Here is a 15,606-nt window from a genome sequence, read left to right on the forward strand (position 1 = left end):
TTTTTTTGCCAAGATTACAAAATACCAGAACAACATTTCTTTTGAAAATACTCTATACTGAGGAATAATTTGTCATGTGTTGCGGTATGAAAATTACACACTGCACAAACCTAATCATAGCTTCATATTCTGTAGCCATTTTTCTGGAGCAAAATGGGATGTGTGAAAATTATTCAATTGACCCACAGGGATGAAGAAAATTCTCTTTTTCTATAACATAATCCTAAAAATATTTTGGAGATGCCGTCATTTCTATATAAGTAAAAGTACAATGCCACGCTAAAAGATATTGCAGGAGATTATTTTATTTCTAGTGAGACTTTTCGATAATACAAAAAAGTGTTATGTGTATGCTAATATTCATACCAAGGTTCATAACTTTTGGTCCATGAACATTTATCATCATTATACCTGTAACCAATATAAATCATAGATATTTAAATAACATTATTCTGAGAAGGGATCCATAACCTTCACCCTGAATGGGGTCCATGGCACAATAAGACCCGTTGATCTATTCTGCATGCTTGGATACTTAAAGTATACAGAATAAATTATTTTAGCGTTTAGAGAATGTAATTCCAACGTGAGACAATAGGGGGCGACCGAAAGAGATGTAATTCAGCTACCTAGTTTAAAGACCGCCCAGTGTTCTGGATGGAAACGTCATGTATGTGCGACAGGAATGAATTTTTTTCTAGGGCATGTCAATGGAGGAGGACAGCCTGTAGTCCACTCTTATGTCTGTTTGACATTTAAGCCCTAAAAATATATACTAAGATCACCATGATTGCACTTACTAGATTTCTTCGCAGAAAACAGGTACGTGTGTAGGTAATGTAGCGTAACAATTTTTTTGTATAACCAATAAGCGATCGAGAAGATTTGTCATTAACTTTAGTTTACTAGTTCTGTAACTGTCCTCTAAACTTTAGATTCATGTAACGTACGGTTTATTACTCACACGACATTTTAAACAGACTGTGCAATTTCGTTTCTTGTCTTAACATTTTATTGCGTCAGTGTCTGTCACAGGTTGCCTTAGTCGCCGGTCAAACGCATAGGGCTCTATCGTCTCAGACGGAGGGAGAAATCAGAATTGCGAAAATACTTCAAGATAAATTTCCGCAGGCAGCCTCACTGAAGGTGCATGACATTTCAGGTGAGTATAAGCGACCGGTTAATTTTCCGAGTGACGTCGGAAGCGATAATGCAGTAAGACTTGCAGAAGACAGCAAACGTGTATGTGTATTATTGCGCCACTGTACAATATTGCAAACAGGACAACATTTAAATGAGAGTTTTTTTTGTGGTTTCTAGGTGGATGTGGTGCCATGTATGAAATACACATTGAATCGGAGGAATTCAAGGGCAAACGAACAGTTCAGCAACATCGGCTAGTGAACCAGGTGATTTAATAATACCTTTGACTGACATCCGGTCCAGGCTGGTCCCTGCTTACCACGATCCTGCTTTGGAATGCAAGTTAAGAAAAAGTCCATGGATGGGTGGATAGATAAAAGGTTCCCATTTTATTTGAGGACACCTGTGATATGCTATTTTTTTTAAGTGTTTCTTCATATCACTTATAACTGTCACAAAATAAATCAAATGATACCATCAGTCTCAAATTCTACACCCTCAGATAGAACTGTGTATGCAAAGCTTTGCTGCTTTTCATTCTGCACAGTACTGAAGTTTATTTTCCCTTAACAGGCGCTTAAAGATGAGATCAAAACCATGCATGGCCTACGAATATTTACAGATGTTCCCAAGAATTAGAAGCAAGAAGTCTGAGGTCATTATCTAATTACTCACATGACCATTATCAGAAAACCTCAGATGGAAGTTGATGTAGCATAACAAACTGCATTTTGCAGACAGAACGCACATAAAGCTAATATGCAAAGGTTTGTATTCCTCAGTAGTGGCATCTGAATTAATACCAATGTATCTAGTGAAGAAAAAAAAATGACAGGGATATAAAAAGTATTGTGAAGGTAATGTGTTTGTCTACTTTTGGCAGCACATTTTCTTGCTGTTGTAAATGTTGCGCACAAATGCAGCTGGTGAGATTTTTGTTGTGTAAAGTTTACTCTGTGAAGAGTGACCTTAATTTTTGATACGCACAAAGTAAAGTTGTCTTGCTAGTTATATCATCTGTGATTAATGCAAGAAGGAGAGAGGAGGTTGATGGGTAGACACTATTTGAATAACACACTGGCATGCACAGACCTACCTGAATTTCACTTTTACTTTTGAACTTGGTACTTAATTTTTTTTTAAGTGCATTTGGTCTCACACACTTCACACTTGATGCACGCTGTACAATGTGTGCAACCCTGTACTCGTACGAGCCGTATCCGGTTGTATTTGCATACACAAAAAAAAAACTGAGGAGTGTTTGAGATGTATAGATAATCGGTAATGTGATTAAAGCCATCAACACAGAAGTGTAATTCACTCAAATTTTTGGTAAATGCAGTCTTTTTAAATTTGAAAACTTAATGTATGTTATGAAGTTGTTGGCAGCCATGTCTGACCCTTCATAAGCAGTTAGAGGTTAAGGTATAAGATTAAATTAGATAGTGACTGACTGCCTAGACTTTCTAACCACAATATGCATCTTCTTCTCTTTTATTTTGTTGGATATTTTCACACGTGGTCTTTTATAAATGTCCAGGAAAGTTCAGTGTGGTTTCTTTTAAGTATTTGTTGTTTCTCAGGTTTCGGTAAGTTGATATTTTATATCGAACTTAACTCATTTTATAAATAATATTTTATTGATTAAATGCCAATGCACCCATTTTTTTTTATTTGCTAGTTTTAAAATATTCTCCATATATATAAGATACAAATTTATCAATGAAAGCATTTACAGCCGTATTGTAGAAACCCTTGCCTGGAAATAAAAGGAAAACTGAATTGATTTTAGAAAAGTATGTTCATTAGCCATAACTACAGATGAACAATGGAGTTGTATTGTATTTAATTATTTTCATTTGCTTTTTGGGGCACATGCATCCAAATAAAACTTTTTAGTTAACTTTTTTAAACAGCTGATATTTTGCTATGGGCTAGAAAAGCTAATAAAATCCATCATTCCCCATCTCAGGTTGTTTTGCACTCTCTACATACTTATGGGGATGCCACTTCCAAAAGATAACTGTCAATGTAGTCTGTGCAGAGTCATCCTATTGGGTGCAGCTCTGATTGTTCACTGTATCCATGGTAACTCCATGGAGCTCCACACTCATGTAAACACAGACCCTTCCAAATAGCTTCAGTCTGGGGTGAGCTTTGCACTGATGGCCTAGCCAGTTCAAAGAGTGGCACGTACAGTCAAAGCTCTTACCATATTACAGTTTTTTTTTTAAATGTTGCTTATTTCATGGAAAGAGTATCCCATTGATTTTAAGATTGATATTTAGATGGTTTAGATGTGACGGTTCTCTGTTTCCCCTGCCTCATACCCTGTTTCTTGGTACGGTCCACATGTCACTTTAATACATGAATTGATAAAGCAGTATAAAATAATTCTAATACACTTTCCATAGTAAATGATATAATTATTACCTAGTGTTAAGGAACATAATTATATTATATGAACGATAATAAAATGAGCCGATTTTCTAACTTCGGAAGTTTATGCCATATTCTCACCAGCAGATGGAGGAAGTTTACAAGTAGTATTATAGAAATGCTTGTAGAAACTTCCTTAACATTTATGATCTTAATTCTTAATGACTTTTTATGCAGCCAGACCCATTGCTTTCATAATGCTTTCCTGATAAAAGAAAAAAAAGAGAAAAGAAAAATCATATAGATACCACAATTAATCGTATTGCTTAAATTATTTTAAGTAATAGTCATAAAAACATGAGCGAATATAAAAACGTTATGAATTACTTGCTAAAACTACGAAATTCTGATTTTCTGCAAATTTCTATCTGAATAAGTGTCATTTTGGTCAGGATTGTCATTACTAAAGCCCTTAAGCCAGTGTTTCTTCTTTCTGGTCATAGCGATCCATTGTCATACACACTGGTGGTGATCTCTCATTCAGTCATGCTCAATTGACATATTAATTTAATTCGCCACACAGTTTAAATGTACTGATGTACACTTCTTACGTTTGTAATGGCGGTAATCAATTTTCTTTCTTTCTTTCTTTCTTTCTTTAACTTTCTGCCTGTCTGTCTGTTTAATGGAATATAGTCTCATTGTTTAATCATTTCGGAGACTTATGGGGAAAAATCTGAAATTAATTTCTTATAAACTACAAATCATGCTATAATTAAAATAATGAATTCTTCTTTATTCCCTTGAAAGTGAAACATACAATTTCATTAAAAATGTACAGCAGGGCTTTAATATTAAACTATTCGGTTAATGTGATTTTAATTGTGCAATTCAATACCACATCTAAACAAGCCTAATTAATAGTAGTATTGAAGAACTGCTTTATGCCATACCTCTACCTCGATTCAACGTACGCTTGCTCATAAAAGCCTGTTTATTTAGACCACCTCATCTGGTTATTTGATTGACCACACTTTATTAGAGCAATAGATATTATGTTTAAAATGTCACGAAATCCCATTCATGGAGAGGATCTTATTTTCATGAATTGACAGGTCTGACAGAGTGTACATTTGTTGGTTGTATGTTGCCTTTTTTTCTGGCGTCTCCATTAAGCTTTGAACTAGATTAACTGAAGGGTACTTTATCGGGCCACCTCTTTTATAATTCAGATGGATTTGACCTCTTCTTTCTGCAAAGCTCCAGTTTAACATAGATATCTGAAACCCATTAAAGCATAAAAATTTGTTTTGCACCTATATTCTGAGGCTGTGGGCCAACATCGACGATGCGCTTGGAGCCTCTGTTTATTTACCTGTCCCAGTAACCATGGAAACTTCCCTAGCTGGCGAATACTCGTATTATAGCTATCAGCATATATAGTACATTGAAACTACTAAGGCGAAGCTGTGAGTTTAACTGCATTATTGCTTTATTGTTGTCATTGGTGCATAGCAAAATTATTTTTATTTTTAAAATACTTCGTGCAGAACGTAGTGGCAAATACAAACAAAACAATAAATTCAACGCGTAGCCTACACAAGCAAGCAGTGTTATAATGAAGGCCATATGATTTTTTTTCAGTAACTCATACTACCAAAAGAAACTCTTACGCCATACATTCAACATTGATAGCCATTTAATACAGATAAGTTAATACTTAATAATATCTAGCAATTTAAGACAGATAAGCTATGTTCACACTATGTTCACACTATTTACCCGATAGTCTATAACTATACTTGCAATCACCTGCAATTACGTTTAAAAACTTGCTCAAGGCATTTAATAAGCATTTACATGCTAATCCAAAATGATTTACTTGTGTTTCGTTTCGACAATCGAGAAATGGGAATATATTAGTTTGTTTCCAATCAGAAGTTATCTGTAAAAAATCCAGTTGCTTGTAATTTTCGACTTGAAAAACACAAGTTTTGCAGGCAGCAGTTAGAATAGGCTAGCAACAGTACGCTTTTGACGTCTTTCTATCTCAGTTAAACGCGGATAATATTACGTTAGTATTTCTCTTTCTTCCGCTTTATTGAGTTCCACTAATTCCGATGGGGCCCTGTTCACATAGGCGTTTCGCTTACCGCACCTGACAGGTAATTCCTGTGTTTCTTGTCTTTGATATTAGCTCCGTTTTTCTTTAATTTATTTGAATTTGGGTTACTTTTGTCACTATAGCGCTTATCATCGTGATGCTTTATAATGCTTAATATTAAGTATTTTTTATCGGTATACTGTATATCGTTATGATTCTGTGGGGGTGTCACGGGATTTGTATCAGTATTTAAATATATCTGCACACTTATGGTAAGTTTTACGGTAAGTGTGAGCCGTCTGATCGGCCATCCCCCGCCGCTGTGCTACTTAGGGGAGTAACCTGCCGCGAGCCCAGACTAACTGACGCGGGGAGGAGAGAAGAGGCGCCGCCAGCCGCTCAGCATCACCCCGCTGCCCCATGAAGCCTATAGATATGGCAAAGGAAGGAGCGGAGGTTTCAGAGGAGACGGAGCACATGATAGAGAAGAACGGCGGGAAAGAGCCAGAAAGTGTCATGCCGGGTGGGGACGCGAAGGAGATGCGCGCCGTCGTGCTGACTGGCTTCGGGGGTCTCAACAAACTCCGGGTGACCAAGAAAGCCATGCCTGAACCCCAAGAAGGAGAAGTCAAGATTCGCGTCAAAGCATGGTAAATGTATGTCTTTGTGCATTTGCAGAAGTTGCTAGTTGCTTGGGCATATGCGCTCCGGCTGAGTGCGGCTTTGCACCGCTTTTGGTCGGTGGTTCTGGGCTGACCCGGCTCCCCTGGGGAATGACACACAGTCCCGGAGACGCAGCTTGTGTCCGGCATCGCTCCCACTTCAAACCGCCCCTGTCTCTTTCTGTATATATGTTTTTTTTACCGGCTGTGGTTTAACACTCAGTCTTGCAATTATGAAATTGTTTCATTCACATTCAGTAGGAGAATGAAACGTGAATCCGAGTAAAACTACTCTGGTTTTGGTTGAACTGGTCACAGTAATACAAATATTAATTTATTTCATTGTAAATGTTCGAGATAGAATCGGGTATGAGTTATGTCTGACAGACGACGTTGCTGTGATTGATATATCATGCCACAGGTCCTCTAACGCTCTGCATTATATGTTTTATATCCCCTATATCTGTAGTGAATTAAAAGCAATATTTTACTCGCCGTGATTTGCTTTTAATATGAAAACTAAATGATTTTTTTCCAGGGTGTCGTGGATCCAGCTTCGCAATGAAACTTGATCTGTATAGGAATTTATGCGTGAGCCATTTTTAAGTATTGATCTTCGCCTTACGGAAAGGGTGCATAAGCACGGTTATATCTAATGATAAATGCGGTAACCTGTAGCATCGCACTTGTTGAAAAGCGTGTTAGATTCTGATCGTTTTTTGACGAGGATGGTGGGAGTTTTTGAGGGGCACTCTCTAGTTAAAATCATGGTCTTGAAGCTCTGAGGGACTGGTTTGAATGATACAGTTTATACCATATACTGATCTTTAGTGTGAACATAGATTGCGTCTGTGATCTAACTGGCTGCGACAAGAACCGAGCCACCAAGCGTCTCTCAAATATTTTAGTGTGGGTGGACCCTGGTTGCATATAATAATACTACTATATCGCTTTGGTATGTTGTTTCCCCTTCGTTTATAACAATACTTCGTTCAGAATAATTATCTCTCGCACTGTGCTAAGTAGGATCTTTTGCTTGTTAATTGTTTTGTGTATCCGTTGTCAAATTACAGCTCAGTGTCTAAGGTGATTCAAGGGTCCAGTAACATGAATTTATTATAGAGAGTGAGATCACTTATGCATATTTAATCTCACATTGTCAGCTTGAAGGACAATATATTTTGGATATTTTACATACCCCTTTGTCAGGAATGTTTGTGAAAATTGTCCCCTCTTAGCTGGTTTATGCTGTTATGGTTTTAATGCCATAACAGGCAGTTATGGTGGAACGAATCAGACAATGAATAACAGTTGATTGAAATGAACTGGTGCTATGCATGCACTGCCCTTCATATATGTGTGCTTTTAATAGCTCTTGTTAAGAGCCTCTTTGCTATGGCTGAAATAATAATTTCACTTTTTTTTCAGTGGTTTAAACTTCCTAGACTTAATGGTGAGACAAGGAAACATTGACAACCCTCCTAAAACTCCTCTCATCCCTGGATTTGAATGTTCTGGAATTGTGGAAGCAATGGGAGGGAACACCAAAGGGTTTGAGGTCAGTGTGTCCGTAAACGCTTCTCCTGCGGTAGACTGCACGCTTCCGGGACACAACACATATGCTGCTAACTCTCTTGTCCAGGAAATAATTTAGATGGACAAACTTGGTGGTTGCAGGTTTGGATCCGGCCCAGTGTCTGTGTAGTTGGAGTCTTTTCATCCTTCAATTGGTTTCCTTTGTGAAATTTGGTCCCACATTCCCAGGGAATCTGCGATTCTAAATTTTCCTTATCTAGTGAATTTAGTTTTTTTTTTTTACATCTGATAAACTAGAATCTCATCTATGAGTATACTACCTTAGAACACAAGTTTTTCGTAGACACCTGATGATTATGACATTGCTTAAAAATTAGCCGTTGCTTAAAATGGACAGATGTTACATACACTTAAAAGTGTGTTTTTCTTCCAATAGTAGCCCTATTCCTTTTATGAACTTGTAGTACTGTGTCTCTTATTGAGTTAATTGTGGCCTTTTGAATGACAAATTAACTGTAATTAAGAGGGATGCCAATGCTCTTAGTATATCTGGATGAAACCACAAAAGCAAAATACTGAAATCAAAATTGCAGGCATATCACAAAAATAAATGTAATATGACAACGGCGTGTTGGTTTACTTTTGAAATTGACCTGTTTATTACTTTTATAAGATTATACATTTCATTTTTGGTTGTGTTAACTGCTATGAAATATCTGTGACAGAGTAGCATGTGGTGAAGCCAAATTAATATTGCTTACAAAAGAAGCATGACTGAAATGTTGAGTGATTTGTATTCTGAAAAGGTTTTTGTTTTATTTCTCTTCCCTTTAATAATGGAAACATATCAACTCTGTTGCACCATTTTTTTCCACGTGGGCATTGATTTATGACAGTAAAGCTCATTAAGATTTCAGTTGAAGGACTGCACATTTTTTTCTAGATTAAAATTTCCAGTTTAAGTACTAAAGCAAGGCAGACAAACTGAGTCAATGCAGTGTCATTTAGTGTATTCAGTCTAAAAAGCATGTGATTTTGCTTTAGCTCCCCAATCAGCTACATTGACTAGTTTAATCTTTCCCATGGGGAAAGTTTGTATTAACTTTATAGTACATTGCAGGACACTGAAAGTTACACTTTAAAAAACAAATTCCTGGTTGTTGTGAGACAAAACCGCACAGAATTGCTTTGTATTAAAATTAGCTTTGGAATTCAGTGATTTGTTTTGTAAGGGAGAATTCTGGAGCTGTCGTTGAATGCGCAAGATTTTTACTCAGTAAGGTCTTTTGTACAAAAATTAATAGCTGAGGCAGGAAGTCAAAAAATATCTGGAACTCTTCTTCCGACATGTCACACACTGAATCAGCACATAATGATTCCCTTTACATAAGCACTGCTTTAATAAAGATCACAACCTATAACCTTTTGCAGATTGAGAGGGATAGAAAGCATCTGTGTGGACCTTAAATCACCCCGTTCCAGCACACGCTCTGTGAATTGGATTGCCTGTGACATGCGGCAGAATGCTGCATCATGGGATATGGATTATTTCTCAGGAGAGTAACATTCTACTTTGTACACAAAGCAGAATGCTGTCATACCCAAGAAAAATACGATACATTCTAGCTAAGCACTCTGGGACGTGGAGTTACATGGGCTGATGCCACATGTGTGTTTGTCCATTAATCAGCAATGTTGTGAGAGATCACTTGTCATACTGTATAACGTTCCTCCATTACTCAGAAGAACCGCGTTTGTGTTAGGTGTTTATGATCCAGGTGGTTTTTCGTACTAATTTCCTGTGCTTCTGACTGCTGCCTCCTAACAGCACCTGATTAAGCCTTTACTTTTGCTGTTTGTTGCCAGTAATGCAGTAATGGCCACAATGTCCATCTGCTCTTCCACCCCTTCGTTCCAGATGTAACGCAGTAGCTCACACTCCTTGCCAGCCTGACTAAACTTCACATTTGAATCACTAGGGTCACCTAGTAGCACTCATGACATATTGTGGTATAGATATTTCCTTTTATAGAAACATACAATGCACACATGCCACATGTATACTTTTAAAATGCAACATCTTGTGGCAGAATTGTATGATTTGACCAGTAATACCTGATTTTAATTCATTCCCTGGTTTGTGAAGGTTTGTGATGTTTTTTGCTTAAAACATCGGCAAAGAAATTACAAAATGAAGCATTTTATCATGTCAAGTGTCCTATCACGGGTAGTTTTTCACAGTATTATGTACTATTTGATATAACATAGAAATTGCCTATTAGTCATTTTGCAGGTGCTGATACAAATTGTAGTTAAACCTGACTACAGGTTTATTGTAGTTGTATATGTCAGGGTGATGAAATGCAGGCCCTGCTGACCTTCCTGTGGCGTCATTTATTACACGATAATCCTGAAGATGGACCAACGGTCCATGCAGAAACAAGCCAAGCAACCTTGAATTGTGTATCGTAAGCAACAATGTTGGGCCATTTCTGGCATTCTCTGCAGATTTGAAATACTGACAGTTTTGAAAGCGGCCTCCGTTATTCTAATACCCTCACCTGGCTTCTAGTTTAGTTGTGGATCAATAAAAATGGGAAAGCCGTTCAAAGGTACTTAGAGCATGCAAAACGTTTGCCGTCTAACTTTATTGGGAAACAGTGGGTTTTATTAATCTACATCTTTGAGACTCTGCTGTAGCTCTGCACAACATTTTATTGTCAAACTAATGGAGTGTAGCCAGAATGTGACACCTGTCTGATGGCTACGACTGGCCGTGCTCCCTTCTTCTGTGGGGTAATCTCATCCTTTCTTCCAGATAGGGGACCGTGTAATGGCCTTTGTGAACTACAACGCCTGGGCAGAAGTGGTGTGCACGCCGTTGGAGTTTGTCTATAAAATTCCCGACGAAATGACTTTTCCTGAGGCAGCTGCCTTCCCCATGAACTTTGTGGCTGCGTACATGATGCTGTTCGAGGTGGCCAATCTCCACGAAGGGATGTCTGTATTGGTTCACTCTGCTGGAGGGGGCGTGGTAAGTCATGCTTTTTTTTTTTTTAAAAAAAAAAGAGAAATGTTACTGTATTAATATAGTTCATATACTTTATGTTATTGAATATTCCCTGCGATGGAGTGGCATCCTGCCCAGAGTGTCTCCTACCCTTCGCCTTATACTGCCTGGGGTAGACTCTAGGCTCACCACAGCCAAGTGCTGGATCAACAATTATGGATGATGAATGGATGGATGGTTTGCTGGAAATTTTAATTTCATACACGTATTTTCCATCCATATGGCATGGTGACTCAGCATGTAGCACTGTTGCCTCATACCTCCTGGGTTTGGGGTTAGAATCCTACCTCCGCTTTTTGTGTGTGGTGTTTGCATGTTCTCCTAGTGTCACTGGTTTCCTCCCAAGGTCCGAAAATGCACAGTTAGACTAACTGGCATCTCTGAATTGCCTGTGTATTCGCCATGTGATGGCATCTGTTCAGGGTGTACCGCGGCCTTGTGACCTGTGCTCCCTGAGACAGCTTACAGGCTTCCTCGTGGCCCTGATCAGGAGAAGTGGCTGGAGAATGAATAGATGGACTTCCTGTACACATAATGTGTTACGCAACGCTTTTGTGGGGCTTTACAGTAAAATGACCTGAAGCAGAATCATTGTGAAGGATGCATCTCTGCACAGAGGGCATGCAAGGCCAAATCTGTTAGTCTTCTGCAGCACCTGGGTAAAGCTGAAGAACACCGATGAGACCTATTCATCTTGATAATTGATCGTGAGAAAGAGGGGGTAGGGGTAGGGTTAGGCTGTTGTGTACCTCAGTGGGGTGGCTCAGGGTTGATTCTCTCCATCTGCTCCTTCATTCTTGATCTCTGTTTATATTAATAAGTAACCCATTTCTCCTGACAGTGAAGCTGCACTGAGTCATTTTTCAGACCCAAAACCGTATTTTGAGATTTTGATTTCTCGCAACCCCTCTCAAAAGAATATGCTGATTTCCCTGTGTCATATGGATCTGATCACCCATCAGGTCGAGCTTTCCATCATTGACTCCCTTAGCTAGAAGGTCTGAGATGGTCTGCATTGACTGTTGCTCTGAGAGCACCACGGTGACATGGAGGCTATGGAACGCTCATGGATTCTCATATCAGCTTCGTCGTGTATTCCAAGGACAACCGCCTGGACCGCCAGCTTTTCTGGACTCTACTGGACGATGGCTTTTTCTCCAGAGCTGCGGTCTAGCGTGGCACAGCCCTGCCTGTGACTGCGGCTTCTGTGGATAATCTGATAAATGTAGCGGAACGCTTCGTAGAGCAGGCATATTTAGTCACAATTAAAATGAAGTGGTAGATCTGGGGACGTTATGGTTTGATTGTTGCAGTTGTGCTACCCCTACTGTGATCATATGGGTGTTATTAAGTCTCTGCCTCTATTTTCATTCTCATTCAGGGCAATGTCCTTGACTGGAGCAAAATTTAATAATGACACTATGATAGGTTGCACTTGCTCCAATATAATACAGACACTTTCTGAACATTCTCCCAATTCTTTCTTTCTGTTTCAGGGACAAGCTGTTGCCCAGCTCTGCTCCACCATACCAAACGTCACAGTTTTTGGAACCGCTTCCCCTTTCAAACACGAAGCCATCAAAGACTCGGTGACTCACCTTTTCGACAGAAACGCTGATTATGTGCAAGAGGTTAAAAAGTAAGAGATGCATCGAGAGCTGTCAGTTCCCACGTGCATATACCACTGGCCAAATGGTTGCTATGAGAGATGCATAGCTGTGTGTCGTTTGCTGCATGGAGTGAATCTATGGTGGACTTCAAACACTCACTTTTGGCTAAGTTCTTTCAAAAATGAATATTTCTGGTTAATCATATAACACTTTTGCTGACAATTATTATCTCTTATGGTGAAACACATTTGCTGGCATGCTGTAAGACAGTGTTTTCCAACCCAGTTTTTGGGGACCCCCGAACAGTACACATTTTTGCTCCCTCTCAGCTGCCGGTAACTGTCGGGGGGTCCCCGAGGGCCAGATTGGGCAACACTGCTCTAAATCTTTACCACAATCTCCATAGTTATTAATGCTGGGATAAGCTGATTGTGGGTGATTTCAGTTATTCAGTGATGGTTCAGAAGTGAAGCACTGTTGCCTCATGTCTCCAGGGTTTGGGGATGAAATTGTGCATCTGCTCTGTGTGTGGAGTTTGCACGTTCGGTGGCACTGTCTGTGAACGCCATGTCTATAAGAATTTCTAAACACATTCATCACACATTGTAATGCATTCATAAAGCATTATAGATAGATAGATTGATAGATTGGTAACACTTTACATTAACTGCGCCTTCATAATGCATTCACTATGCATTCATAGAATGTTCAGTTCACCTTCATAATGCATTCATAGAACATTCATAAGCAGCATGTAAGTATACCTTAACATCCTAAAATCCCTTAACAGCTTTAATATACATTAATAACAAACATTACATGATTATACAATTATGTTTGTTGTTATATAATGTTTGTTATTAATGTATATTACAGCTGTTAAGGGATGTTAGGATGTTAAGGTATACATACATGATGTTTATGAATATTTTATGAATACTTAATGAATGCATTATGAAGGTGCACTGAACGTTTTATGAATGCAATATAAAAGCATTATGAATGTGCACTTAATGTAAAGCGTTGCTGATAGATTTTTATGTGGGCATAACACAGTATAGCCATGCTTAGTATGCATTATGAATGCTTTATGAAGCCCTCATCTATAATGCGCTATAAATACCTTCATAATGCAGTACAAAGCAATGGAAGATGGTGTAATGCTTTATTAGTTCTTATAACCATTATAATGCATTATGAAGGTATCTATAATCCATTGTCGATGACAGCTTCAAGTAAAGTGTTGCCGTATGTACTTCCAGTGTCATGCAGTTTTTCCTCATGTAGTCTGTAAAATGCGTGAAAGCCTGATATCCCCCAGATAAATGGTCAGAAGATATATGGATAACATCATTATGCTGATTTTTTTCTATTTATGTATGTATCTGTCTGTTTATCTATTGAAGTGTGCTTTACTTTTCTTCTTTTGATGGTTTTATAAAATACCTCTTCTGGTCTTCCCAGTGAAATTATATTGGTGTGAGGCAGGGCCCGAGAGAAGGGACGGACACACACACACATGTGCGGGAATGACGTACTGTCCGGCATTTGATCAGGCGATACACTTGTTAGCCATTGCCGTTTCTGGCCTTGTGTGCAGCCGGTTTCCATGGAGACCCGCAGCCTGGCTTTATGGGGGAGGAGTGCGGGAGGAGCAGCGCGGGGTTGGGTATCTGGATGAATCTCACACAGCACATGGGGCCACAGCAGATGCGGGCTGAGCTGATTCATTCAGGGGAAGCACCTGTAGCTTTCTGCTCCCGGGCAGCTGACGCTGTTGCGCTGCTGCTGCTCTATCGCCGATTCCTGAGGATCTCTTTTGGCTGCAGCTTCATTTTCCCCTCCTCTTTTTGAGAAATAGGGCCAGGAGATTTAGCTTTTCTGTGATATTTCTTATCCATTAAGGTTACAATTCTTTTGTAGGGCTTTTGTGGGGTTTGGGTTGTGCCTGGGCAATTATGAGAACCATTCTAGTACCAGAATGAATCATTATTCAGGGTAAACAGTCTTTAAGAAGATATTATGGAATATAATCAAATCTCCAGTAAATTCAGTATTAAAATGGATCCCAGAAAAGGTTAACAGCCAGGTTGGGTATTTATTGTGCTTCTGTGCAAGGAGTATCTGGAAATAAGTATTCTGAGTTTGGACTTAAGATGACTCATTTCACCAAAGTCTGTGCTTAAACACATGAGGTGTAATGAATGTGTATGTGAAGGTCTGTAATAAAAACAGGCCTGCTCAGAACAAAAGGAGATTAATAAGGCTTCAGGGCCTCGCATTCCGGCGGGGATCATGTGTAGAGACAAATTAAAATGGTCTTAATTTGGACCTCGAACAGTAGGCCATGGCGTCAGCATCACGCGACCCGTTGAGCCGTTTTGCGGGAACTGTGGTGAAACACCACACAGGAGTGCATTTAGCAGGGCTGTTTGAACTGATATCGCTAAAGACAAAGCCCTGTTCTTTAGCTATCAAACTCACAAGCTGGTCATACAGTAGCTCCTCAATAACACCGGATTCAAAGCTTACTATATTCCATGGAGTATAATAATAATCATTTCCCATTATAATGTTTGGGCTTCATTTGTGCAGCCAGTTATTAGATGACTTCAAAATGACAGTTGCCTGCAACAACAGGTTGATAGCTAAGCATTAGGCTTGCAGAAAATCGGAAACAAAAGATTTAACCTCAGTGACTTGCTGAGTTAACTAGTGTTTAGTGTGCAACGTTAGGAGGCTGTGCACCAGTTGCCACTGACTACCGCTGATGATGGGGGGGGGGGGGGGGGTACGGTGTATTCAGCTTCTGCTTGAACTGCATGTTATCTTAAAGTCTATTTATATCCAGCCGCTGCCATTTAGAGGAATTTCAAAGAGCATCGATCCATCATGTCTGTTTATGGACAATGCTCTGATCCACATACTGTTGGACTCATTAATTTCCATACAGATATCATTGACCTAGCTGTTTATTATTAATAGCTTGATCTTAGCATGTGCCCATATTAATGATTCAGAGGTAGATTTTTTCCCTCATGATATTCTGTAATGAAGACTGGACCTTTCAGTGAAAAATCAAAGCTTGAATATAGAGACGGA

The 15,606-nt window shown here is 39.1% G+C and overlaps 2 protein-coding genes across 5 annotated transcripts in view; both read left to right on the forward strand.

Annotated features, from left to right (window-relative positions):
* Positions 1-665: 665 nt before the first annotated feature.
* bola3 (bolA family member 3) lies at positions 666-3,111 on the forward strand. Of its 2 annotated transcripts, none has more exons than XM_023790843.2 (4): positions 666-822; positions 1,024-1,162; positions 1,321-1,409; positions 1,717-3,111. In XM_023790843.2, the coding sequence occupies exons 1-4, from the start codon at positions 787-789 to the stop codon at positions 1,780-1,782; spliced, it is 330 nt and encodes a 109-aa protein (XP_023646611.1). In that variant the 5' UTR covers positions 666-786; the 3' UTR covers positions 1,783-3,111. The 2 variants fall into 2 exon arrangements, with proteins under 2 accessions (XP_023646611.1, XP_023646612.1); XM_023790844.2 differs by having other exon boundaries at positions 668-822; positions 1,036-1,162.
* Positions 3,112-5,897: 2,786 nt separating this feature from the next.
* The window catches only part of vat1l (vesicle amine transport 1-like), a 34,393-nt gene continuing 24,684 nt past the window's right edge, over positions 5,898-15,606 (forward strand). Inside the window, exons 1-4 of one of the 3 annotated variants that reach the window (XR_002835646.2) lie at positions 5,898-6,276; positions 7,717-7,846; positions 10,643-10,858; positions 12,391-12,533. Coding sequence is in view for 1 of the 3 variants with exons in the window: in XM_023790845.2 (XP_023646613.1) it covers positions 6,047-6,276; positions 7,717-7,846; positions 10,643-10,858; positions 12,391-12,533 (719 nt within the window). In the remaining 2 variants the exon portion in view is untranslated. The remainder of the gene's footprint in view (positions 6,277-7,716; positions 7,847-10,642; positions 10,859-12,390; positions 12,534-15,606) is intronic. The other 2 variants (XR_002835645.2, XM_023790845.2) reach the window with 2 other exon arrangements.

Source organism: Paramormyrops kingsleyae, chromosome 11 (genome assembly GCF_048594095.1).
Source record: "Paramormyrops kingsleyae isolate MSU_618 chromosome 11, PKINGS_0.4, whole genome shotgun sequence".
In the NCBI taxonomy this organism is placed as follows: Eukaryota; Metazoa; Chordata; class Actinopteri; order Osteoglossiformes; family Mormyridae; genus Paramormyrops; species Paramormyrops kingsleyae.

Bases quoted from the DNA above. Each gene is read 5' to 3' on its own strand.
- bola3 (XM_023790843.2), top strand. From the start codon at position 787: ATGATTGCACTTACTAGATTTCTTCGCAGAAAACAG. The intron at 823-1,023 runs GTACGTGTGTAG...TTATTGCGTCAG, and splicing joins GATTTCTTCGCAGAAAACAG to TGTCTGTCACAGGTTGCCTT. The intron at 1,410-1,716 runs GTGATTTAATAA...TTCCCTTAACAG, and splicing joins AACATCGGCTAGTGAACCAG to GCGCTTAAAGATGAGATCAA.